Here is a 26,722-nt window from a genome sequence, read left to right on the forward strand (position 1 = left end):
ATTCCTTAAAACAGACTGGGTGAGACTTGCAGGGCAATAGCAAGATGTGACTAATTTGGGGGCATCTGCAGCTCACAACCCAGTCCAACACAGAGATGCCTGAGTGTCTACTCGTTTAGCTTTCACCGGCCTCCATGCATCCCTGGTTGTGCTGTCTCCTGTACATGGGCTTGCTCCTGTAGTGACCTGCACGCTATCTTTGCTGGATGTTTGCACAGGGTTTGGGCAACCAAAGGCTGGAAGTAGATGCTGTGGAAGAAGGAGGTGCTGCTGCCTCCTGCACCCACTGGTAACCAGTTCCACTTTCAGGGTCAGGAATTCTTATGTCTTTTAGACATAAAGGTCTGTCCCAGTGGAAATGCAAAAACTGTGGAGTTGGGGGCTTTTATGGCTGATATTACCCACTGTGTGGCTGCTTACAGCAGGTCTGCTTGTCTGTCTCTCACAGAAAGCCTATATCTTTACATTCCTGCTGAGTTCCAGACTCTTCATCGAACCCCATGAGCTTTTGTCTCAAGTTTGTCACAAGTGCATTGAGCAGCAGCGGCTGGACGACCCCGTGTTGGACAAGGTTAGTGTATCTTTACAGCAGTAACGTGAGGTATTTTCAATGGGCAGAGAGTTCTGGGGCTCTAATGTGTGTCCATTGCCTCCATTTGGAGCGAATGAAACTTTCTTATAAATGATGACGGTTGCTGCTGAGATCCTGACATTAAGGCATCCTAGTATCCATGTCTAAGGGCAGTGCTCCAGGCACTAGTCACTTCAAATCATCTTCTAATTTTCCTTTTCCCCTTGACTTAGTCTTCCCAGGTGACTTTCCTTCTTAACTTTTTTAAGGCTCTGATGCAGCCTGTGGGATGCGAGGAGGTAGGATGTAAACCTCACACGCTGTCAGTTGCAGGTGCTGACATGCCACTCGCTTTCCCATTTTTACTTAATGCATCTGCCCTTTTGCTTTCCTCCTTCTGGTACTTCTGATAATATTTCCTCTTGGCCTTACCTGTCACTTTGAACACTACATAACAGCGTACAGCTACCCACTAACCTCCCATTGCCAGCACGGACAGATCATCTGCGCAGCCGTGCTGCAGAGCAGCGCTGTCTGGCACACCAGGAATGACTTGAAGCAGTAGTGAAGCTGTGACATGGTAATGGGATGAGAAAATCCAAGCTGTTACTGCGTCGGCACTCCTCCTGTTCTGCCCTAGGTACTGTGCAGACTGGTACAGAGTGTAAGAACACATATGCATCCACTGGCAGTCCCACAGACACTACGGTGGGGATGGATCCCGCTGGATCGTATTCAGTGCTGGATTCCACCCAAGCTCTCCTCAGTGCGTTAATGAAGTCCTATCCTGTACATTACCTGGAGCAGGAGATGCATCTTCAGTGCAGCGGAGGGGAAAAGAAACGTGTATTATTTACAACTTTCAAAAAACTCCCAAATTCTGAAATTATTTTCAAGAGCAGCCTTTCCAGCTTTGAAATAGTATTTATTGCATCAAAAACTGAATCACCAACATCTGAACACCTCTGCTTGTTTGTGCCCAGGCAACTGGTTGCATGAGTAACAGGAGCTCTGCCTTCTCTGTGGAGAGCAATCAGCCAGGCCACATAGAAGTCTGATACTTGGGTTGCCCATACAGTCCGTGTGAATAGAAATATCTGTATGAGGTGCAGCATCCTAAACAGTTTTTCTGAGGTGTGATGGGTTCTGTTCTCGGATGCTATGGCAGAAGCGAATTTAGGATTAAAATGTGAGCATTGCAAAGTTTTGCTGCGCATTAAATTTGCAAGAAATGAGAAGCATTACAAAGATCTTCCAGCTGGCCTGAGGTGAGTGTGCATTTTGGACTAGCCTGGAGTAACTCAGAGCTGGTGGGACACAGCTGATTTTGTGTTCCTGGGAGCGGGGCTGACTTTGAAACTTTGGACACAAGTGACCTCCCGTTCCCTGAGCCGTGTCCTGGGACTTGCCCAAAGTCCTCGCCTTCAGTTCGTAACAGCAGTTTACACAGCTGGAGCAAACGTCCCCCAGACCTTTGTAGTTTCCAACAACGCTTTCCCTTCAGCCCCCACCTGCTGATCTTTGAGCGTGAGCTTAATGCCAGCTGACAGCAGTTATTTTTAGAGATGTGGTTCATTGAAACCTGTTGTTGGTGGAAAGCTGAAATACGCATTTTAACCACCTTGGTTGAAAAGCAGAGAGCTGTGGAGCTCGGGAGTATAATTTTGCCTGATTACAGGGTGCACTTTAGCTACAGTACGTAGGATGCAGAGGAAGGGTGTTTGTTTTGGTCTGTGTTTTCTGTAAATAAAAATGCAGTTTGTTGTCTAACGCAATTTCCTTTTCACGTGTTCTTGGATAACGGAGGATGAAAGCTTTGGAAGCAGCCGCGCTGGCCGTCTTCTGAGATAATACTAATGCACCAATTGTGCTTTTCCCCACATTTTCCTCCTTCCCCCGTTATCTGCCTGACTATTCCCACTGCTGCGTTCTCAGATAAGTCTACACCAAAAGCAAAGTGGGCACCAGCTGTGTGTTATGTGAGTGGGTGTCTTTGTCCTATCATGACCTCGAGCTCATGTGGGAAGAGAGCAATGTTATCAGTAGCCCAGGTAAAGTTACTAAAGTGCTAGTGTTTTCCCCATCCTTCCTTACTTATGTTACATCTGCTACTGGTCCCTAAGCAGTTTTTTTCATGCAGCCAGAAAGCAAAGAAAACACCTCTTTGTTGGTCAAGAAATACATTCCAATTAATTTTTCAGGGAAGGATGAAAATGTAGGAGGGTTGTAAGTACAAAAGGGAAGAACATATGGTTCAGATTGGCAAAAAGGCCAGATTTTTTTAAAAAAAGGTATAAAGGTTGCACCAACAAAATGTCTGTCCAACTGTAATCCAGCCAGTTGCGTGTGCAGAATACTTAAATCTGCATGTAAAACAGACAATTGTGCATGCTTCTAAGTAGTCATATATTTTGCATGCCAAAATGTATCATTTGTGCACCACACTATTTGTTTGCATGTCTACAGATTTTGCAGGTGCAATTTTAAGTGCCTTCTTTGAAAATCTGGCCCCGTGTTCCGTGACATATGTACTTGCTGGGAGGCTTTAATGAGTAAATCGTTATCCAACATTCTGATTTCAGGCTCGCATCAGAAAATTTGGACCCAAAATCTTACAGTTGCTGACAGAGTGGACAGAGACATTCCCGTATGACTTTCAGGAAGAGCGGATGATTGGCCATCTGAAAGACATGATTCACAGGATAGCCCCATGTGATGAGGTAAGGATGTCTGACCTGGGATGTTGTGTGGAGATGTTAAGTTTGTTTTCCCACTTGGTTCTTCCTTTTCCTCCTTTTGCCACATTCTGTTCCATGCCTCTTCTAGAAACTCTCACAGCTTTGTTCTCTAATGGTTGAAACCTGTAATAGCTTCCCTGAAAGCCGCATCTCTCAGTTTAGGTACCCCTGTGGCAGCGACATGGGGACATGTTGGAGTGATCAGCGGAATTTATCTACTACACATCATATTGTAGGAGAATAACGTTCCCATTTCACAGATGGAAGATCTGAGGAATTGCATAGCCTGAATGAATGGTCACAATTCAAATAGCAACAGAGCTGTGATCTCCCAAGTTACAGTCTGACAGAGGAGTGAAGTATCGTGACCTGAGAGCAGCCATCCTGGCCAAGCGGTGGCTCAGGGAGCGCTCCAGGGTGTTCAGTTTAGTGAAGGGGGAGTGGATCAGTCTGCCAGTCATCAAGTGATTGCACTGGGGAGCTAAAAAAGATCATCAGTTGCCTGAAGGTACCTGACTAAGTCTTCCGTTCTCTAAGAAAATGAGTGGTTGTGAAAGTGGAACCACCAAGGGGCATTTATGGTCCCTTTTTTGTCTCACCTTCTCCGTTTGCTTATGTCCTTGATTACCTGTGCCAAAATCTAATTTTCTGTTCCTTACTTTACATGTCTTCAGTCTGTTTTTTTTTTTTTTTTTTTTTTAAGAATCTTTGCATTTGATCATCTTTCTCATTACTTTGGCTTACATCTTTCTGTCCTGTGCTTAAGCTGGCTGATACTGTAAAGCAGGGACCCAGACAGGAGGTGAGCAGGCAGAGCAGCAGACTCTGATCACAGTTTGAATGATGCTGCTGGAATCTCCGTGAAAGTTCGCAGAATCTATGGGCCAAGAGATAGCTCCTGTTGAATCCAGCCTGTTTGGCTGATACAGTAGGGATAGCAAGGGACAGTCCTTAAATTTAAAGACCTGTAACTTCTCTGGGAGTATGAAAGTGGCAGAAGACAGCTGTGTGTGGCCTCTTGAGCAAAACTCAGTCTAGATGGCTGTATGGTCTTGGTATTCAAATGCATGAGCCATGTGTGTGGCAGAGTAGGACACAGTGAATGGAGTTTCTGAGAGATCTGCTTGCAAATTCAGGTGGGTGAATCCCATCAATTAATTCAGAAACATTAAAAATACCACAAAATCCATGAAAATAATAATGATAAGAGCATATAGTACATAGAGAGTCTCTAATTACTTCTAGGTTAACCATGGGGTGTGGAATAATTCAGTTCCATTGGCTACATCAAGGCCTGGCTTCAGGCCACAGATGGGTGAAGTTCAGTAGAACAAAACGTGCATACTCAAGAGACCAAGAAAGAGAGTCGTGGAGAGGAGAGAGAAGGAATTAGCAGGGCTGCAGCATAAAGGAAATGAAATTGGACCCTCCTACCCACATGAAACATGAGAGAAATGGAAACAGCTGCTCTTGGGCTGGGCTGGCATCACAGCTGGCTCTTTCGGGTGCCTGCAGGCTGGCATGGCTTGGATGGCTGGGTTGGCCAGCTCGTAGGAGAGCCGGGTGGGCAGGGGAAGCTGTGTGACACTTTGATGCATGTGAAGGGAACACAAAGGACTTTCAGAAAGACCCAAGGTGGCCTCAATTCCATTGACCAGAGCAGTAAAATGTCTCCCTCAAGAAAAAGAGGCAATGAACCTGCTCCTGCCAACCACCGAGGAAGGTGCCTTGCAGCCCTTCACCATCTGAAGTGAGAGAAACCCATGCAGACCCACCAAAACAGTGTCCACTGGAAAGAAGGAACAAGCCAAAAGGGCAAAGAACAGCGACTTTATGGGTGCTCTTTAAAAGCAGTAGCTATCCTGGTGAAGAGCCATAAATGCTAAAAATCAACTTTTTGCACACAAACCAATCGTTTATTTGCCAAACCTTGATCAAGTGCTGCACACCTTCACTGTGGAGCAGGCATAGCTGTGTATCAATGCTTATGGGTGCCCTGAGGGGCCTCAGACTAGACTAGATTCAAATCACTGTTGTTCAAATATTACTGGGCACTATAATTGCAAGTGATTATGCCTGAGCAAAATTAATAATTAATTTAAGAAAAAAACTCGTGTCCTGCAAATGTGAATTTCCTTTTTTAAGGGACAGCACAGAAGAGTGGTGGTGCACATTAGTTATTTGGAAAAAAGTTATTTCCGTTGTGGATCATAGAAAAGACTGAAAGATTTCTGAGGTCATTTAGTCCATGTGGGTTAATGCAGGATTTTCCCCTGCGGCGTATGCTCCTGTCCTTTGTAGAGTCCACTTTCTGAAGGCTCTGTGATGTGCTTACAAAGGTGGCCATGCTGAGAAGCATTTCTTAGTAAGTGCTGTGATTTGCATTTAGAGTTAGAAATTTTAATTAAAATTTGAGCTCCTAAGCCACCTACTGAGGCCTGCCATCTTCAGAGCAACTTTCCCAGTTAAGAACGAAACATTTTCTTTAAATATTAAACAGTAGTATGCCTCTTTTGACTGTTAATGTGGCAATGAAGCAAAATTGGTTGATAGAGTCCAGCATGCAGCCCCTGTACGATGGGGGGTCACTCTGTGGCAAGGTGATTACCAGCATGGTGAAGGTAATGAACAACGTTGTTTTCACTTAGTGAACATAGTTTAAAGAAGGCAGGGAATGCTTCTAAAAGGGCAAAAGCCAGATTTTTAAAAAAATTTCTCCCCCAACACGTAAAGAAAAGCTTTCTAGGCAAGGATGCATCCAACCGACTTTCAGTGAGTCTCTTCACGAGCTCTAATTTCTGAATAATCTTTTTTTTTTGTGTGTCTATTAAGTGTGGCTCTTATTCTTTATTAGGTGGTTTGCTTACCTGAGTCTTTGTTTACTGTTGTCTATATCTATATTTTTATGCTGTATTCCCTACAAAACTAGATGAAACTAGATCTCTTGATAAGGATTTATTGAAAGACTGGCTAATATGCATGTCTTCCAGGCAATTTTATGCTGCTTTTTGGCTTTCCATCCAAACAGTGAAGAATTTTATACTGCACCGACGTGGCTGGTCCAGCTTATTTTTGAAAGAGAACTTGGTTTTCAGCTAAAAGATTTTTAGCCAAATGTTAGGTTCTGTAGAAAACTTGGATTTCGTTGCTGTGCCATGCCTCAGCCCCCTGAAATTATTTCCCCTGTTTACAAAATATGTTCACAAAATACCAAATGTGTCACTATTGGAGTTTCCACTAAAAAATAACATCCTATTCATAGAGCTTGATAAACTGCACTCAGATTTGCAAACACACCTGGGTGTAAACCAGAGAAATATTTAGATGGTGTTCAGTAGTTTGGGTCCAGGACAGTCTTTGTGAAGTGTGGCCATCTGTTTGAATGAGGATTTACTTGCAGAAGGCCAGCAGTCTCTCTTCCCTTCCTTGGAGCTAGTATATGTGAGGAACAGATAAAAACTGAAATAATGGTTTTTTTTTTTATTTTCTAGAAATTATTTCAGTTAATTATTTTTACATCTTCTGCACTCAATTTTCAGTCTTCCTGTGTGATTTGCTTCCAAATAGAACATGTGTTGTTACTCTCCAAGTCAAGTCCCTCCTGCCTTCTAGGTCCTTGCCTCATTTTAGAGTTATCAGCTCTATTTTGCAAAAAAAAGCCTGAGTACATCTTGCTTGTCTGGCCCATGTTCCAGGCCAACTCAAGAGAGCATCTTCTTTGAGTGAAATGAGAGGTTCCTCAGCAACATGAAACCTTCTGCTAGAAAAGCTCTAGGAAAGTTAAAGTGTTGTAGCAGAAGTTGAAGCACTTGGGGTGTTCTGAAGGTTTCCAGCCTCAGACTGTAATGAAAACAGGGTAGACATTAGCATGTTATTCTTCACTGTGAAGTAGTAAGAGATTCTATTTCCAGTGTGCAGATGGGATCCTGTGTAGGTGAGAAGAGCACTGACTTCAGTTTCTGGTGCCTTGAACACCTAGAACATGAGTACTGTCAATGCCTGACTCTGAAAGACTATCCATAGTTTACAAAAGTCTGAAGACAGCAGAGGCTGTATCTAAACCATGGGATTCAAGAGTATTTCCCAAGACTTCATTTGGGCTGCATCCAGCTTGGGATGCAACACCAGGTGTGTGTTGGCCTTCATGGGAAGGAACACTATGGCCAAGTCCCTGTTGTGATGATGAGGACTGTGGAGGGTGCCAGGGTGTACATCTGCTGCACGATGCAGATGTAACAGAAGAGGGCTCCCTGCCAGCTCTGTTTTCACACTGACAGATTACAAACTGATGTTACTGGCAACTTGATGTAACTAAATTATGTTTGGATGGGGAGTGAGGAGTTACTCCACTTGTGAGCAGCCAGAGGATCTCTCCACTGTGTGTCTTTGTGCTGGAAGAGGAGATGGTAGTAGGCCAGCCTGAAAACTGTTTTCCCAAGTGACCATGCTCTTTGAAATTGAGCAAGCACCCATTGCACCCCTGCCTGATGCTCCTTTCTCTGGCTGGGAAAGCCCATGAGGCCGTGTTCCTCAGCAGGGTACACCCCGTGACACTTTTGCCCAAGGACATTTCCAATTAATCCTTGTCTTTATAGCCCATCCACCAGTTGTCTCAGTTATCTCAGTTTTATGATATCTGCACCTGTCAGTCACGAAGAGTTGAAGGTATTTCTTTCTGCCCATCCTCCATGGCCAGCAGCTCCACTCATTGTCTGTAAAAAGCTGCTCCAGCTCTGAGAACAACCTGAGCAACTTAGTAATGATCATCCTGCTGAGCACATGGCTGTGCTTGGAATATGAGATGAGCTTCCTTCAGTAGCAATTAACATTTCAGATATTAAATACTCAGAGCTACACGATGCTGAGACCACTCCAACTGGGTAGGAAGTAGCAGCGTGCTTCTGCGGCTCTCAGCTCAAAAGGATGGAGAGAACAGCGTTAGAAACATTTTGTATTCCTAATAGATAAGAGTTGACTAGGCACCACTAGCAGGTTGAGTTTTCGGCTGACATAAAGGATGGGTACCAGATGCTGCTGTGCTCCAGAAAGCTGCAGTAACTGATGTTGTAGCATCACCTCTCCTCTGATCCGATGTTGGCAGGGATATGTGAGTACCAGTGCCAGCCCAGCCCACCAGTCCTGCTTGCCTCTTCTCTTGACTGCAGTCTGTTTCTGTGGTCCAGAACTGTAATTGAGCCAACTGGTTATTCTGAAATAGGCTTGTTGAAAATAAAACGGTAACCTGTTGCTGGCTTAGGAGTGTTTTGCAGAAGGGAAAATTCAGCATAAAAAACACTCCTTTGTCAAGTTCTGAGGGTGGTTTATGTTTCTTTCTCTCCCTGTCTCTCCAGGCCTACTGGAAAAAGATGAATCAGCTTTTGCAAACCTTGAATCAGAAGCTTGCAACCCTCAGCCACGGGCAAGAAGGGATTGTCAAGATCAGTGCTGCTGTCTCTGATAAGCTGGTTGCCTTTAAAAGTAAACCTCCATCAATTCAGAGAGAAATCCTGAGCGTCTGCAGTGACCCTTACACTCTGGCTCAGCAGCTGACACATGTGGAGCTGGTAAGTGGGAATGGTTCCCAACTTCTGCAGCCAGAGATATTATTTTAAGCCGTCAGCTGCTAAGTATTCCAGACACAACCAAAAAACGTCTGCACTGCTGCAGCACATCCCGTGCTGTATCAGCACTGCAGCAGGAGACAGGGTTTGACAGGTTCAGAGATGCCTGGGAAGCAAGCTATATATCAGAGCTTCCTGTGCATCTTGGGGCGGGTCGCTTCACCTTGTCAGCTTGATTTTTTTGTGAAATGCAAGCCATAGTCTCAGGAAGGTCAAGGAGTCCACACTTCTGTAAGGTGCTCTGAGCCCTGCAACCTGAAGGTGCTGTTGAAATGGCTGATCATTAGCCCTTCTATTAATCTGAAAGAAATTTTAACAATTCAAGTCTGTTCCTTCAGATACATAAAGCATCTCAGTTCGCTGATGTGTTTTTCATTCTTCCCTTTGGGACTTTGTGCATGGACGTACAAGGGTGTGCAAATACCACTCCCATGCAAAGTCCTGCTGTTTCCCTCCTTGGACTGCAGTCCACTTCAAACAGGCTTTTGATGGTAATCGCTCCCATTGCAGTGCCAAGATGTTGGACAGACTATTGTGTTGCACACCCTTCTCCCAGGTTCAGGTCCTCCGTGTAGACCTCCTGGATGTTCACAGAAGAACATAAAACATTGCTGCCCTCTGCAGATCTCTTGATGCTCTAATGATTCCCTGCTGCCTGTCCTCCTGTAGACACTGTTCATCCTTGGGAGGAAGGCTGGAAAAACAAGCCATGAAATGGACTGGAGTGAATATCATGGAATTAGCCTTGGGAATTCTGAAAGTAGTTGATATTGTATTTGTCAAGAAGTGAAATAGTTCAGAAGCCCCAAATTTAGGATCATCATCTCACCTTGGTTAGTTTTCAGAACATGCAACTTTAGCTCTCTTTGCTTTATATAACTAAGCCAGAGAGTGGAAGCCTAGAGTTTTTTTCTTCCTTTTCTTTTCCTCCAACTGCCTTCCAAGGGGCGACCCCCTGTAACTGGGGCACCACTGCACTGTTAAAACTGGTGCAGCTCAAGGTTTTGGCAAGGTGAGAAGCCAAGAGAAATAGCATAGGAGTAACCATAAAATTTCCACTTAAGCAAAATTACCATTTATTTTATTGTTGCTTGAGTGTCCTAAGTTTGGGCTGTAGAAATTCCAAAATATCTCATCTGAAATACCTTTGTGGCCTACAACCTACTGAAAATATTTTTTTTCTAATAAACATGTTTAAGGGAATTGAAAAGCCTGGTAAGAAAGCCACCGTGTGGCTGGAACTGCCAGGTTTGTTCAGGAGCTGGTGGAGATGACCTGTCTCTTACTACGAGAGATCTGGATGCTTTATTTATTCTTGTTTTGGGTAGTGCCTGGGATGTTCTACGGTGTAAGCAGTGCCTGTAATGTAAGCACATACATCTTCAATGCCTGCCTTCCTCGGTGACACAGAGCCACCACCCCAGGGCATCACCTGAGCTTCAGTGGGTAGGGAGGCAGGGTCAGAGCACTGTGTGTGCAGATGAGCAACAGATTGCTATGGTTACCAGATAGCTGCATTATTGTCATTTTAACAGCTGGGAAACAAGGCTATTGAGTAATGCTGGACCACAGCAGGTCTGTGGCAGTGTTGAGCACAGAACTGAGGTCTGCCGGCTCCCAGATGAAGCCTTGTGCATCCAGCGCAGCACCTTTGTCTCTGCGCAGTGGAGAGGGGTCTCGCTGTGTCTTGTCAGTACTAAGACATATTTTATTCTCATTTTCTTCTTTCTACTGAAATAACTCTAATTGTTGTTATGAATTTTAATGTCTGATGCTAGCTGGCAGTTCAGTAACACCATTCAGAGCAGATAATGGGGATGTCTTACCAAGAGAAACAGAAGAGATTCTGGGGTGCTTTCTTATTCCTTCCTCTCTCTTTCTTTTTTCTCCCCTTCTAATAGGAGAGGCTAAGTCACATTGGACCTGAGGAGTTTGTGCAGGCGTTTGTACATAAAGACCCTCTGGATGGCACCAAGGTATGATTTTTTTTTTTTTTGCATGCAAAGTGTCTCCTGTGATCACTGTTTGTTCTAGATAAACTGATGTAAAGAGATCCATAAGAACAGGGCCTGGAGCATGTGTTGACCAGGGCCAGGCCAACTGATGACCTGTATTCTTGTAGCAAGGATGGGACCTGTTGGTAGAGTTCAGATTGGCAGGTCATTCCCATTCCTTCCTGGTGAGAGTATGTCCCAGCCTGAGACTAGCCAGCACCCTGATGTTCTGCTTTCTGGCTTGTTCCTCCTAACCTGCTTTGATCAGGGCAGATGGCTTGTGGCTGTACACAACCAAGGAATGTCTGTTCCCAGCACTGAAGGCGTAAAGACTCTGGATGTGATGTAACGCCCATAGCGTGTGCCCAGACACCACAGTAATGAGTCAGTGCATCATGAATCAACATACTCTGCTCTCTCCACACAATAGCTTTTAACCCAAAGCACTGCAGGAAATGGAGTGCCTGAACAGGGCTTCATCCAAAGTCTGTGGAAACCATTTGGAGTCTCTCCACTGGTTCCAGTGGGGTTTGAAGCAGGATTTCAGGGAGTGCCTCAATAAGGAAAGAGACTTCCGGGCTGGAGAGGGAGAGTCAGAGATTTCACATACTGCCAGAAAAGAAAGAGGGTGGAAAATTCTTCCTTAGAACTGCATATGGGCTCCCGCTGAGATCATACATCAATGGCAGAATTTCATCACTGGATGCTGAACATAACAGGAAGACCTCTGTTTATAGTGCTGTCCAAAGAGCACCAGAATAGCCTGTAATGGTGAAAAAATGGATGGATGGATGAATAAAAAATACGACATTGGGCTCTTTCCTTCTGTTGTTGGAGTTATGGAGATTCTACAGTTGGTTTCAGGGAGAGGGGAGTGGGCAGAGATGGTGTTTCAGGTATTGTGAGCATTGATGACATCCTTTAGAAATGAACCCCAGGGTAGCAGAGATGTGTCAGAAACATGAAATAACAAACTAGCCCCAGTGAAATTTCAACAACCTGCTGCAGACATGAGGTTTGAGCAGTCATCGTTATCTGTATCAAAGTAAAATGAAAGAGATTAAATGAGGGCACTATGTTTGAGTGAATTTTGGAAGAGTGAGAGGAGGCAGCAATGAGTGAAATCTAAGAGGAAGAAGGAAATGCTAAGAGGATGGTACGAGGAAGAAGAAAATGTTTAGTAGTAAACTAATGTACGCACAATGGCTGTAGCTGTGTCTAGAAATCCAAATGTAGGGCCAGTACAGGATACCACCAAGATGTGAAAAGAAATCGATGTTACCAAGTAAACATAAGGAAACATCAGCTAAGGTGGATGAGAAGGATTAGAATGAGAGGCAGAGAGCCTGAAAATAATGGTGGCATGGGAAATCCAAGCAAATCATCTTGACAGACTATGACAAGCTATTTGACATGTTCTTCAAATGTAAATCTGAACACTGAGGGGCTGCCCAGTAACAGTTCTGCAACTTCAGTGAAGTGCACACAGACAGAGACAACAACAGGCGCGAAGCAGGGGTGCACCACTGCATTGCCTTTTAACTTCAAGGCAACGTCCTCCCTCCAGGAGGGTCGACTTAGTAAAGCAAAATCTGCTGTAACATTTTCACACAAGACATGGCGCTAACAAATTATTGGGATTCAAGTCAGCAAGGCTGATGAACGCAGAGGCAGTCTGGAACTTTTCTCCACTCTTTGCCTGGGCTGACCAGGGCTGCCAGCAATGATTAGAAGAGCCTTGCACCAGGGTAAAGTGTAGCCGAGGGATTGTGTGGGACCTGGCAGAACGTTGTATGTACCAGCACAGACCTTACGCGGAGTGACGTATTGTTCCCCGACCCGTGGAGAGCACCCCTGTTAACCACAGGGAATTGTCTCTGGGCTGAATTCCCTCCAGCTGGAGATCATATTAAACATCTTTCTTGCATGAGGGCTTCAGAAGGCTTCACTTATGAATGTTTATCAAGCATTTTGAGTTGCAGATGGAAGATGCTAGGGAGGTGCTAAATATTGTTGCCATTTATAAAGCTTAACCTTTAAAAAGCAGTCTGTTTCAACTTTAACTGTTGCACATTTTTCACAAGTTTTATGGTATTAGCCCTGGCACAGGACAGCAGTGTTGAGATGGAAATACTATATTCGGAACAAAGTCGAGGTTTTGGGTACTTTTTTGCTATGACAAGGAACAATACCACAAAGCACAAGAAAAGCAACTGCTATGGATAGACTGGAGCTGCTTTGGGTTTCCTTTGTTTTGTTTGGTATTTATGTGCTGTTTGCTGACATTTACCTTTGAGATACTTTTAAAATACTTTTTTTGTGTGTGTGTTGTCTACTCATGAAGCGGCTAGGAGTTTTAGGCTTGTTAAGATTTGCTCCATAGCATGGTACTGTGATTTCTGTTTCTAAACATGCCTGTATACAGAATCACAGGTGGATATTTTCTTTAATTACCTTGAGAATCATACTAAGCCCCATTTCTTAAGGGGTTTTAGTCACTTTTTAACTTACATAATATGAGTAGTCCCATTGACATTAATCGATCTGTGTTGATGCACTGTGATTTTCTTTTTAGTGGCATGTATTTCTGGCAGCTCTGGGAAATGATTGACTTAATAAAACAAAAAATCAGTATTCTCTGATACCCTCTAGTGGATGTCAATGAATGTTCAGATAAATCACGTGAACTCCAGAGAGCAGTGTGTCCTAGATGGACAGTCCAAGAATTTGGGGCTGGGAAAAGGACTTGAATTCTTACAATCCCAAGCAACGTCTTTAGGCTGTGTGAACTGCCCTGTCTCTCCACTGAAGTCAAATTTCTGTTGGTGTCCAAGGAACTGGAGGAGTTCAGCCGAGTATCTGCTCCCACGGCCTGTATCAGTTATGGGAATTTGTTAAGTTCCATATTAAAAAAGTGAAAAATGTGCTTCCTGTAATGGCTTTTATCAACGAAGTATCTCTGGCATCTGAGTGACCTGTTGAGAGCAGCCGTCAAGACAGCTGGTCACTAGAGAGCCTGTTATCCTGAAAACTCAATAAGGCAAATAGTTTTTTCCATAAAGAAGCAACTGGAACTGTGTTTTCTTTTGCTTCTCTCTTGTTCCCTTCACTAAATTAGTCTCTCCCCTCCAGACAAAGGGCTGTGGGTGATGGCGTTTACTGAAGTGAAGGAGGTCCTGGAACCACAGGCACAAACTGAGTGTGCAGTGGAAGACTGCGCTTGTCTTGTTCTGCCTATTGTAGTTGCTGACTGAATCCTGCAACGCGCTGGCTGTTAATATCCCAGTGAGCAAGGGTCAGTGCAGAGTGCTGCAGGCAAAATGGGGCTGTTTTCCACATGCTAGTGTAAACTGTGTGGTGTGACACGCTCCAGTAGACCCTGCGCATCTGCCAGCCGCCCACCTACCCACTGCCTTTCTGAAAGGGACTCTTAATGCACAGAGTTCCATGTGCACGTGAGAGATGTGGCCAAGTAATTACCTTTGTGTAGTATTTATCTTGGCAATCAGGCAGCTACCTGAAACGCAGTTAAATGTCTTTCTGTGCTTTTTTCTCCCCAGACTTGTTTCAGTGAACAGAAGAAGACGAGTAACCTTGAGGCCTATGTGAAATGGTTCAATAGGCTCTGCTATCTTGTAGCAACAGAAATTTGCATGGTAAGTGAAAAGAATGCAGCATCTTTTAACCACACGCCTGAAGTATCAGTTTGAGATGGTACGTTAATAAGCAAACCTGGGGATTTATTTCTTATGAGCTAGCTAAGCATCTGACGGTAAGTTTTAGTAATATTGCGCTTGCAGAAGCGACCTGATAAATGACAAACATATTGCAAAACAGAGGTGGCGACGCGCAGGGGATACGCTGTTCTCTTGATGTAGTATGAGCACAGTGTGGAATAATGAACCCTGCAGGGAAAAAGAGAGGAGAAAACGCCTTGAATTATCCTGTGAGATTTCTGCTGGAAAATATTTCAGAGGAGCAGTATTTGTTATCTGTCATCCTAAAGCTCTGTTGTGCTTGCAAATTCCCATTGCATGGCTCTTTGTCCTGCTGCCCATTCCTGTAGCTGGGACTAGTGTTTTTTTTAACTTGGTAGTGCGTTTAGTTTGTTTAACTTGACCCCATGCAAATGAAATTAATGTTTTCTCCTTTGAAAAGGGTGTGGAGGGGAGGAATAGTAATAATACAAACAGCCTACATAGCCCATGACTCAAAAGCATTGCCATTTGAAGGTCATCTTTGGAAAAGCTGGGGTGATTCCAGTCCAATTAAAATGAGTATTTAAAATGCAAGCTACCCTTTACCCTGGCCATATTGCTGAAAGGGCAAGAAGAAGGGAAAGGGATTAATGCAGTGAAACAAAAGTCTTTCCGGGACAAAGATGCTGCTGTTACATGGGTGTGAATCCTGCCCTTAGGAAGGTCTGTGCTGCTGTGCCCGCTGACGTGAGGGAGGCCAGCGGGGAGCTGAGGCATTGCGTCTGGGCTGTTGGGGCTGCCCCTTCCAGCACTGAGACCTTAACTGAGCCAAGCCTGGGAATTGCCTTGAATTTCTTCTGCGTCACTGCAATGAAAGCTTTGATTTTAGAGACTGCCAGTCACCAGCATCCGCTGGTGCACTGGAACAGAATTAGGGCCAGTGAGTGGCAGCAGGTGACCCAAGCTGTGCGTGGACCCCTGCTATATTGTTAGGTAACAGATACCTAAGATGCCGTCCAATTCTACATATGCCCATTACAAATGTTCATTTATTTTAATTTGCAGCCTGCAAAAAAGAAACAGCGAGCACAAGTCATCGAATTCTTCATTGACGTTGCCCGAGAGTGCTTCAACATAGGGAATTTTAATTCGCTGATGGCAATCATTTGTAAGTACAGCTTCTGACCAGGTCTCTCCATCGGCTGTCACAGATGAAAAGGGGAAACCTGACTCTCATCCATGGCTTTCTTTTCTTCTATCTCACTCATAGCTGGAATGAATATGAGTCCAGTTTCCAGGCTAAAGAAGACCTGGTCAAAAGTGAAAACAGCCAAATTTTTCATTCTTGAGGTAAAAAAAAAAAAAGGTGCTGATACACTGCTTGCGTTATATTCTAGATTTTTTTTTGCTCATGAATTTTCACATTTTTATCCAGATATGAGATGTTTGTAGACATGTTTCATGGGCAGAGGGCCAGATTTTGGCTGAAATTTCCAAAATGTAGTGAGGAAGGTTTGAAGCTGCTGATATGTAGAGGGGAATCAGAGCACTCAAATAAATGGGAGGAGGAAAAAAAAAAAACCAAAATATGAGCCTATATGCATGCCATAGTGTTTCCACCGATGCCAGTTGTGTTTGACCACAGACACAGTGCTGAGAGTAAAGCTCCCAAGGTTATACCTTGGATATCGAGTGAACAAGGCCCAAGGTTGGTTTTTTGTCTTGAGGATACCAGGGTTTGGCATATGTAAAATGTGCAGTCCTTATTCTTCACATAAAAGCTCAATAAGCTGTTACTAGAAAAATCAAGGGTACAAACAGCCATGATCTGCAGATCTCTCTTGTGGCTCATGGGTTTCTGCGTGCATGTGGATTTTTGAAGAAATAGGCTAGGCTCTGCTCAGGGTTTGCTACAACAGAGGGTAAAGTTGTTTTTGGAGGACCCAGGTCGCTTTCTAAGCAATGTGTCTTCTTTTGTGTGTCTAGCACCAGATGGACCCTACTGGTAACTTCTATAACTACAGAACAGCATTGCGAGGGGCAGCTCACAGATCGCTCACTGCACACAGCAACAGGGAGAAGGTAGGTGTCACCACATCTCATTTATCTCCAAGTGGATGGTGCGCATTGCTGCTGAGAGCCAGTGGCTCAAAGACTTGGTGCAAATGCTCTTCTCCCTTCCGTGAGTCACCAGTGCAGGGCTCACACACTGCTAAACGCAATTGGAAATGTAAATCTGTGGCTGAAATGAGTCTGAAATGGGTCACACAGCTTTTTGTGGACTTGCTTTCAGACATGAGGGAGCTAGAGAGGGCAGAACACACAGCATGGAGGACTTTGTTGCAAACATCTCTATATCCCTGGAAAAGTCACATTGTTTAGATTGATAAACCTGATGGAACAGGTATTCCAGACTAAAATGACTCTTATTTTGGTGTGGAGCATCAGCCTGGCAGGCCCAGGTGGAACTGCACTTCTGTTACAACTGTGCCAGCCAGGCTGTGTGCAGACAAGCCCCTGTTGTGTGTGACAGAGAGCGAGCAAAGGGCACAGCGCTCAGAGACGAGGGGATCTCACATTAGGGAAAGATGACTTTCCACAAGTCCTGCGAAGAAGTCTGGTCTGAATCCATCGCAGCAAATTTGGGGTGAAATTCTGTCCTCGTGAATTTTCGTTTCATTTGGTTGTTGCTGCCGTCTCGGTGAGCGAGAATTGAAGTGTTTCACCAGTGTTCGTGGCAGATACATAGCTTTCGGAGATGTCACTGATGCTGCAAAAACCAGATTGACGACAGGTTCGTGCAGGATCCTGCTGTTTTGTGCCCCAGTGTGTGTCTTGTTAATTTTCTTATTTCTCCATTCAATTATCTTTTTTTCGTTTTATGAAAGAGGGTTTGTTTTTAACGCGGTGATTGCTCATAGTCATAAATAGGAATCTCTGCACAGAGCATGGCTAAGGTAAAGCAGATACTGCGTGAACAAGCATAATGTGGAATTTAATATTCATTCACCAGAGGAGCCAGGCCAGATGCTAATCTCACGTCGCTGTAAATTTGATGTAAATCTGCTGAAGCTAATGGAATCTCACAGCTTTTACAGTGAAATGAGATCAGCATCTGGTTGCAGGCTGACTCAGCTGCAATGGGAGTACGCTGGGTTGCTCTGAAAAGCACTTCTCTATGCAAAGAAGAGATGATTGCTTTGGGTGCTTGTGACTGGCAGAGAAATGCTTTTAACTCACACACTGCAGGGAGGATTTATGAGTCTGAGATACTTCTGCAGTTTAGTTGTCCTGCGACCACCATATATATTCAAACCAGTTGCTTTATTGTTTGATTTAATTTCCTCTGGAAGTTAGCAATCTCTGTTGTATCTCTACCCCTAGCTGGTTAATACTGAGGGCAGAGAGGTTATTGGATTGAAAGGAATCTATTTTACATGAGAAAAAGCCCATATTCTGTTTCCCTTCTGTAGATAACATTAGTTCAAGAAAATGCTCACACATGTGATTTGGTAGCTGCTCACACTGGGCATGTTACGGTCTCAGATATAGCAGATCATGTAATTCTTGCTGTAGGAATTAAAGAATTGTGTTTATTTTTGTAAGAAAGATTATCAGGTATTTATTTTAATGAATTTGAATAAAATTGGAAGAACATGATCACTTTTTTGATAGAAAATGTTTTTCTTGGCAAACTTGTGGCAGAGCTCACTCTGAATAAAACTGTTCTCTTCAAATTGCCTACAAGAGTTTGAGATCCCAATCCCCTCCACCCCTTTTCTCAACAAGCGGCCATCCCAGAAGCACAGGTGGAGGTGTCAGGCCTCAGTCCATCTGCTGGAGAAGGACAGGGCTCTGGAGGGAGCACTCTTGTCGCAGACCAACAGACTAAGCCATGGGCTATGTCTCACAGGAAGAAAAGCTGCCTCTGGGCTCAGAGGAGCTCATATTTAACGGGCAGCCTCACCAGAAACGTTGCTTTATTCTCTCCTCAGGGCTGGTGTCTTGGCTGCTGAGTTTTGAACAGCACTTGAACAGAAGCACAGCTCGAGGGCTGAACGGTGTCCTCAGAGGGAGACAGGGTGAGCCAGTGACCTGGGGCACCCTCCCTCCTCCTGCTCTGTGCACACACCTCACCCAGATCCCCTGTGTGACACTGGCCTTCTGGCACAAAGAGCACTGCCTGACTTCATCATCCACTCCATCCTCATCCTCAGGGTGCTCGTGCGAGACTGCAGCACAGGCTGCAGGAGAAGGATCTCAATATACCCATGGAGGGTCCCCTGACCTCAGTCCTCACTGTTCTAATCCAGCCCTTCTCTCAGTTTGTGAGCGGCATAGTTTTTAACTACTCATTACTCATTCAGGAGCAGGCTTGTCAAAAGGCATGGCAAAGCAGCTCTCAGAGCTGAGAGGCGCAATACAGCAGCAGAAATAAACCTGCCAAAGTGCAGGGGGAGAGAACTGATAATGAAGAGGGGCTGGCATTTTCACGCAGAATTCAGAGGGGAGTACTTGTTAGGAACCAAGTCTGGCTTTATCTATGCAGTCACCTGACCTGTGCCACCTCCAAAATTAAGTCGTTCCACTGGGAAAGGCTGCATTGTGCTAATGACATCTCTGGCTTGGAAGTGTTGGGAGGATGTACAGTGTGGTACTGTGTTGTAGCCGTCTGATACTACGCAGGAAGAACGTGTCTGATCTCATTAGCTTTCCTTCTTCTGCAGGAGGCAATTGTCCTTCAGCATGTGGGTGGGTTGGATGGCATGGGGAGGACTCAAAAGGGAGTGAAATACAAGTTCCTGGCACTAACCCAGGTTTTACGCTAGCAAAGTGCCTGGACTGAAGCCAACATTAGAGTGTAGCTATATCCACTTTTGTTGCTTTTCCTACAGAAATTTGGAAAGCAAAATATACAGGGTAACATATGTTTATTGGGGAAATAAATGGTGACCCAAAGGCAGAAATCCCCTGCAAGCGTGTAGAGAATTGGTATCCTAGGGTATGTCTTTGACGCCTTTTGGATGCAGATGAGAACAAATTCTATCCGCGCTCTGAACTGACTGGTGGCTTTGCAGCTGTATTAGCATGGCATTGAGCCCATGTTCATATACCTGCCCTCTCAGCAAGGCTTTTCGTTTATGCTTAGTGCCGCTAATGATGGTGACCTAGCTCCCAGGCAGTGTGGAGCAGGGCAAAGCAAACTCACATCAACCTGCAAAAAATATGTAGACAGAACCCGGCAGTAATTTCTAGGTGGGGAATCAGTGTCTGACTCCAGCTCTCTGTATCTTTCCACCTTATAAGACCACACTGGTTACAGAGTTATTGTCATTTTTGGTAGAAAACAAACCACATAGACTGAATTGTATTCTTTACCTCTGGTTGATTGATCTAGTTTGGATGATATAAAAATGAATCCTGAAACACACTTAGCTCAGTTGGACCCGAAATTGGCCCCATCTCATCCTGATAGGAGGGCTCAGCATTTTGGGGCGTTAGGCTGTGCCTTGTTTCCATTCCTGTGTTAAATCGCTGGGTTGTATCAGGATAATGCCAGTGGCTCTGGGAATGTCGGTTCAGGCTTTTATATGGCTACTGCACTGACATTACAGAGTTTATCTACAGCCATCCCATAAAAAAAGCCAGCAGATGAGCAGATCTTCAGCAGTTTACTGCATGTGGTATTTTAGCTGAAACAGAAATTGGCTTCCGTTTGCACAGCACAGGTTGGTAGTGGCTTGTAGACTTCTTGCCTCTGTGTTTTTGCGTCTAGGACTTGCTCTCACTCACTGTTGCAGTGCGGAGGCTGTAGAGTGGAAAATAACAGCTGGCATCCTGTTCCAGGTCCATTTCATATCCCGTTGCGGCTGATATATAGCATGAGATGGAATAACAGTACGACATTAAATACTTCAGTAAAGGATTGCTTTGTTGTCACCAGCTCCCTTGGCTGGTCTTGCATGCCGTGGAGGCACTTCAACTTTGGTGCATGCTTACCAAGCTACAGTTCAGTTAATTTACAAATAGGCCAGTGGAAACATTTGGACTCTCTAGCATGCGATGTGCTTTCCTTTAAGTTCATGGTGATTAAGTTTATACTTAGTGGCTTAAAAGACAGGTGTTGCTGCCACAGGAAAGTGCTCACAGAGCTGGCTGCTGACCTGATAGCTCAAAGCCTCCAAGTGGCCTTTTTCTATCACAGTGCCACTGCTGGAGAGGTGAGTAGACTCAAATTTGAACATCAAATCCCAGAGCCCTGGGCATCAGTTTTGTCACGGGCTGGTCCTTTGCCTTTTTATTTTCCCCTTTGAGTTGTGACACAAGAGGACCTGGAGGGAGTCTGCTGCACTCTGGGTATCTGCTGAGGTGCTGGGGATGCACTTCAGGAGCGCTCTTACTGTTTTCTGCTGTAGAACATTGGGCATCCAATCTATTCCTGTTGTAATTCCATTCATTTCAAGAGTCTTACCTAGAAGTAGACTTTTTCTATAGCAAATTATGACCTGGCTCTGATGGGTTAGAGAGAAGGCTTGGATCACTGCTGTATGCCACTTTGCCCTGGATGATGCCCAGGGATTATTCTGAGCGCTACAATGATCTCTCCAGCTACTGCTGGCAGTTTCCTGTCAACTAACTTAATATTTTCAGTCCTGCTGTCTACAGGTTAATTTGGAGAAGCAGGTTGTACTAATCAGGAAGGAAATTACATGCCTTAAGATGTAGCCATGCATAGAGCTGTTGAAATGAAACAGCTCCTGATTAACTGTTTGTAGACAAGTCCTTGGTCATCAAATTCTATTCTGTCGTTCCTTGTTCAGGGACAGCACTGGTTCTTTGGTTCCCAGCTGTCTTTAAATTGCTCAGTTTGTGTATTCAACGTCTTTGCTTATAAACACCCATCAGAGAAGGGAAGAGTTCTCCAATTTTATTTGCTGTTTGCTGTCTGATCTTGTCATCAGACAGTGATGCTGTTGATAATAAACTGGGTTATTAGCATTTTCTTAGTCGTGTTCTTCTGCTCAGTGAACATTGTGTTCAGCTCATATTCATTTCAGCATACGTTCTCCTGATGGCTGAAGGTGTCTCTACACCCTACTGCCCTTTTGCTTGCCTGTCACTGTACTGCTTTTTAAGTGCATAGCGCACTGCAAAGTTATTATTTCTTTTTTCTCCTCTCTCTTGATTGAGTTCTTTCATGCAGAGAAAATTCTGAACTGGAAAGATAATAGTTGTGTCATTTCTCTTCACAGATTGTAATCCCCTTCTTCAGCCTATTGATCAAAGACATTTATTTTTTGAATGAAGGATGTGCTAATCGCCTTCCAAATGGACATGTCAACTTTGAAGTAAGACCTGAAAAATGTTTTTATCTGTGCCATTTGATAGCTCTGTCTGAGACTGCCTGCAGTTTCACTGCAGACCAACAAAGACCGAATATGCCAAAATAGACGATCTCAAGTGACTACATGAAGGTTAAACCAATCCCAGAATGTTTTTTAAGAGAATTAATATGTATATGTTATATAAACATTACAAGCAGATCATCCTAACTTGCCTGATGTCAGTTGGCTGCTAGAAATACAGTGCCAGCAGTACAGACGACTGTGCTTACAGCTTGGAAGGGAAGACAACTTTTTTAGAAAACATGGAAAACTATTTTGCTTACATACAAACATAAACAAGTCAGTATGAAATGCTTTAGACTTTATTTTATCTGCCTTTTTAGCCCTTTCTCATTTTTAATAAGGAGGTTTGGCAAAGTAAGACATAAATTACTTGTGGTCATTAAAGAAAAATTAGAATACAGGCAGAACTACGTACAGAGTCACTGTGTCCATGAGGTAAATGTTATGCTGCTGATGTAGGGATTTGAATATCTTACCTCCTGCCTGTAGGTTTTACACAGAACTACTCCTATTAAATGCAGTAGAAAGAGGTATATTCCCCTATAGCTCTGGCACTAGGTAGTATCAGTCTGAATCCTGAGCAGCCCCAGTTCTCTGCTGGAGCGGATGGTTTACACCAGTACAACTTGTTGCTAGTGGCAGTGTGGTGGCACTGGGGTGTTCTGCGTTGTGCTACGCATGGTGATGGCTGTGTTTCTGCATCCCAGTCTTCTGCTTGGATGTGGTTCTTTTAGTGAGATGAGCCTGCTGTATCTGAGTGGAATGGTTTTCTGTTTACAGAAATTTCTGGAACTGGCTAAGCAAGTAGGAGAATTTATAACGTGGAAGCAAGTGGAATGTCCCTTTGAACAAGACCCCAACATCATCCACTACTTGCATACTGCTCCCATTTTTACTGAAGATGGTAAGACTCTGTACAATCTATAATCACTGAAAATATGTCTCTTCATCACTGCTAATTAACACCCTAATCTATGCTTGGGTGATCTCTCTCACTGACCTGTCCCAGTTCTTTCCTAGCTTTCCTGTCATGCAGCTTGTTTATCCCCAGACTTACCAACATGTTTTTTTGCAAGCATAACCTTCTAGCTCATGAAGCTGCTGCCTGATTGCTTTTCTCTTGTCCATAACTTCTCTTTAAGACATTGTCTAGGAAGTTGCCATTGTGGCTCTATTTTTGTAATCCACACAACCATGCTGTGGACTGCTGTGAATGTCAGCTGTCCCTTAGCCACTCATCCTGTGATTGATGGAGCCAGAACTGATCTGTTCCACAAACCAACACTGTCATCTCTTCCGTGAACGCAGCCCAGGGCGATGGTAGTCCAGCTGACCTACTCCACTACAGCAAAGAAATATGTTGTCTACAGAAAATAATTTTTAAGAAAATATTTTCTAGTAATTAATTTAAGCTGTAGCTACAAAAGCCCTGTTCTGAAATTATTTCTCCGATTGTCTTTTTATACTTATCTGTCCTCTTCAACTTGGTATCCAGCATGTCAGACTGTGTTAATTCATGTTGGTTCGTGTCAGTTGCCTCTTGGTACATTGTCACGCACAGCATTGTCTCTAGCTATATTCCCATAAGCTGTACTGGTGTTGGGTTTATTTCCTCTCGATTCTGTAGGCAGTTTTCTGTGCTAATCCAAGTTAAGCAGACTAGACAGTTTTTTATTTCACAGGCTATTTCAGAACACAAAATACTGCTTCAAAAATCCTGCCTAAATCCTAAGAAGAATGACTGCCAAAATAGAATAATTAATGTGATTAAAGTAATATGTTCCAAAAGGATGGGGCAGTTGTTCTATTTTTAGGCTCTAAAGGGACAGAAAGTGAAAGTCAGGGATGTCTTGGAAGCGGTGTTCAAAAGTACAGATTTCGGGCTGCTGGACCAAAAAAGGGTGACCTCAACTCACTAATTGTTTGCAGATTTTCTCTGTCGTGCCATCCCCTGTATCTGTACTGCTTTCATGAGATGCCCTTTGCAGGAGCCACAGCAGCCACCCCTGTTGCCCAGGGGAAGCACAGAGCAGAGAGACCTGTGCTGAGGAAATGGTGGGAGAATCTATTAGAGAGATGCAGCAGTGCATGTGCAATGCAGCTGTACGATGCTTGTCACAGCGTGGAGGAATAGTGGGCCAATGCTTGAATGTTAAAATGCAATTGAATTGTAGCACAGACTTGGATACTGAGATGGTTTGAGCAGTAAAGCATCACTGAACAGTCAAGTGAGTGAACGCAAATCACAGCCTACTTTAAAAAAATTCTGTGAAAACAATGAAATACTAATGCATCGCAGCTTTTGCAGAGGAGACTCTACAGCCTAGACGCATTTTGGAATCATAAAACGCATCCTACAGTGCAAACTTTGCAGAAAAAAAAAAAAAGACCTGTTTTCTTCTCCTGTATTCCTTCTCTGGTTTCAATAACTCATTCCTACCTTGAGGGTGTTTTGTATTCATGTAGGATACCATATCCCCATCAGCTTTAAAAAGACTAAGGAAGATACAATCGTGATTAGTGATGGGAATATCCTGAATTTTAAAAAGTTTACTTGTTTAGCTGTCAGCTCTTGCTGCCTCTCTTTTTTTTAATGTTAATCTAACACTTCAGTAGCAGTGCTGTGATGGAGTAAACAGGCCCAGTTCTCTATATGCAAAACCAGAGACCGTTTAACTGTTTAATATTGTTATAAGAAGGTCATGCTAACATATTTTAACTCTGGGTTCATTTACTGCTCCATCAAAATTAACCTAACAGCTTTCTAAAGGTAAAAATGTGAACTAAGCATCAGTGTCCTACTGATTACCAGCTCCCTGAAGTTTTAAGTTTCTCTTGCTGGGTGGTACAATATAGGAACTATAAGAATGCAGAGAGGTAGGAGGTTACCGTTGCTGTTGGAATAACACACGTTTACCTTTTCCAGGTTTGTATCTGGCTTCCTATGAAAGCGAAAGTCCGGAAAACCAGACAGAAAAAGACAGGTGGAAATCTTTAAGGTAACCACTCATTTTATCAGCTCGTTTCTGAAGTACCTGCAAAATGTTGCACTGACAGAGCTTGTGAAGTGCTGGCATTTAAAATGTGACCTCTGATGGAGGTCTCTCCCATTTAAGACTAATCTACAGAGCTGAGGCTGCACTCATGAAAGCTAATCGTAATCTCAAATTATCCACAATTGAAAGAATATCCTCCACTTGTGCATTGATACAGTGCTGTACCCATGCAAAAGAGGCCTGGTGTAGATGAAAAGCATCCTAGGTTAACTGGATCTTCTTACGGTTTACATCTCATAAGAGATGTGGAATGGTTTGGTGTAAGTGAAGCACTAAATAGAGCAATTTAAAAAAAACCTCCACCTTTATATTTGCCTTTTTTTTCATTGTTCTTATCTTTTAAATTTACAGATCCACTATTTTAGGAAAGACTTGAAGATTAAGATGATATTGCAGTAGGTCAAGGAAAAGAAATCCGCAAACATTTTGCACTACTGATTCCAAAGATGCCTGTTTGGGATTTAGACAATTTCTTTTGTTTGAGTTTTTTGTTGGGTTTTTTTGACTGCCTAACGTGATGGGTGAACTGGATTCATCCACTGAAATCAAGAGAACTGTGTGCACACTGACGCTTTTCTAACTATGAGACAGAGAGAGAGGAAGGACAAACAGACTATTTGTGGCTGTGCCCAAACTGTGTCAGGATCACTGTAACTTTTGCCTCTGAAGGAAAACATAAGAAAATCAGGAGCATGGAGAACCGTGGTACTGCAAAAGAAAATGGAAAAGTATAAAAGGAAAGCAAAAAAAAAAAATACACAAGTATTTCAGAAGCAGGTGCTTCAGACAGCAGCTCTTTAAACCCTCTGAGGATTGTAAAATTAAATGAAATACAGACACAGCAGCAATCTGGTTAATTGCTGAATGAAGAAAGAAGAATTTAATCTTCCATTAGCAGTCCCCCAGCCTTGTTGAACAAAGCACTGACTGCTACAGGTATAAGCTTCCGGCGGATGAAAACTGACATCGCTCACTCGTGTGTATACATGTGTGTCACATATGGACCGCATCGGCATGGGACAGGCGTACGAACCCCATGGATTTTTGGAGAACAACCTGAAGTATGACTATTGCTTAGTTATTCTTCCCACCACTGTTGTTGCTTTTCTTACTGTGAATCTTGGCAGATCTGAGGAGGGCATAGTGTAGATGGTACTGCTGAAAGAGCCCCTACCACCACCACATCGAAAGCTGCACCGAAGAAGCAAATTACTCTGGACTCAACTTACCTCTATTTAATGTATGTAGTGTATTCCCTAATTTTGTTGATGCTGAGTTGCATCTTTTAGAGGGTTTTATCACACTTAAAGAAAAAAGATACTGCATTACAATGTGAAAGAAATGTTTCGGGTTCAATTAATACAGTACTGTTTATTTTGCAACATGATATTAAGAGGATAGGAAGGGGGTGGGTAATTGCTCTGAATTTGGGAACTACGTGGTATGCTTTAAAAAGACGAAGGGTTTCAGACTAGAATGAATGCACTAAAGAATTTGTCATTCATGAGCAGATAACTGTTTTTCTCTTTTTTTTTTTTTTTTTATTTTTAGGATCTAAACCATGTTCACCATCTTCTTACAGATAACATGTAGTAGGGACTATGTCTTGCATTTAAAGTTGTACAATAATCAAGG

General features: G+C 43.6%; 1 protein-coding gene across 1 annotated transcript in view; it reads left to right on the top strand.

Moving 5' to 3' along the window:
* RASGEF1C (RasGEF domain family member 1C) overlaps nucleotides 1-26,500 on the top strand; it is a 69,442-nt gene extending 42,942 nt beyond the window's left edge. The window contains exons 3-14 of the mRNA XM_086759102.1: nucleotides 449-571; nucleotides 3,154-3,291; nucleotides 8,661-8,873; nucleotides 10,832-10,906; nucleotides 14,485-14,580; nucleotides 15,688-15,790; nucleotides 15,893-15,972; nucleotides 16,609-16,704; nucleotides 21,876-21,971; nucleotides 22,812-22,935; nucleotides 24,958-25,030; nucleotides 25,439-26,500. Of these exons, the coding sequence (XP_086615228.1) occupies nucleotides 449-571; nucleotides 3,154-3,291; nucleotides 8,661-8,873; nucleotides 10,832-10,906; nucleotides 14,485-14,580; nucleotides 15,688-15,790; nucleotides 15,893-15,972; nucleotides 16,609-16,704; nucleotides 21,876-21,971; nucleotides 22,812-22,935; nucleotides 24,958-25,030; nucleotides 25,439-25,463 (1,242 nt within the window). The 3' untranslated portion in view covers nucleotides 25,464-26,500. The remainder of the gene's footprint in view (nucleotides 1-448; nucleotides 572-3,153; nucleotides 3,292-8,660; nucleotides 8,874-10,831; nucleotides 10,907-14,484; nucleotides 14,581-15,687; nucleotides 15,791-15,892; nucleotides 15,973-16,608; nucleotides 16,705-21,875; nucleotides 21,972-22,811; nucleotides 22,936-24,957; nucleotides 25,031-25,438) is intronic.
* The last annotated feature ends 222 nt before the right edge of the window (nucleotides 26,501-26,722 follow it).

The sequence above is a fragment of the Chlamydotis macqueenii genome, chromosome 14 (assembly GCF_036417535.1).
Source record: "Chlamydotis macqueenii isolate bChlMac1 chromosome 14, bChlMac1.mat, whole genome shotgun sequence".
NCBI classification, from domain to species: Eukaryota; Metazoa; Chordata; class Aves; order Otidiformes; family Otididae; genus Chlamydotis; species Chlamydotis macqueenii.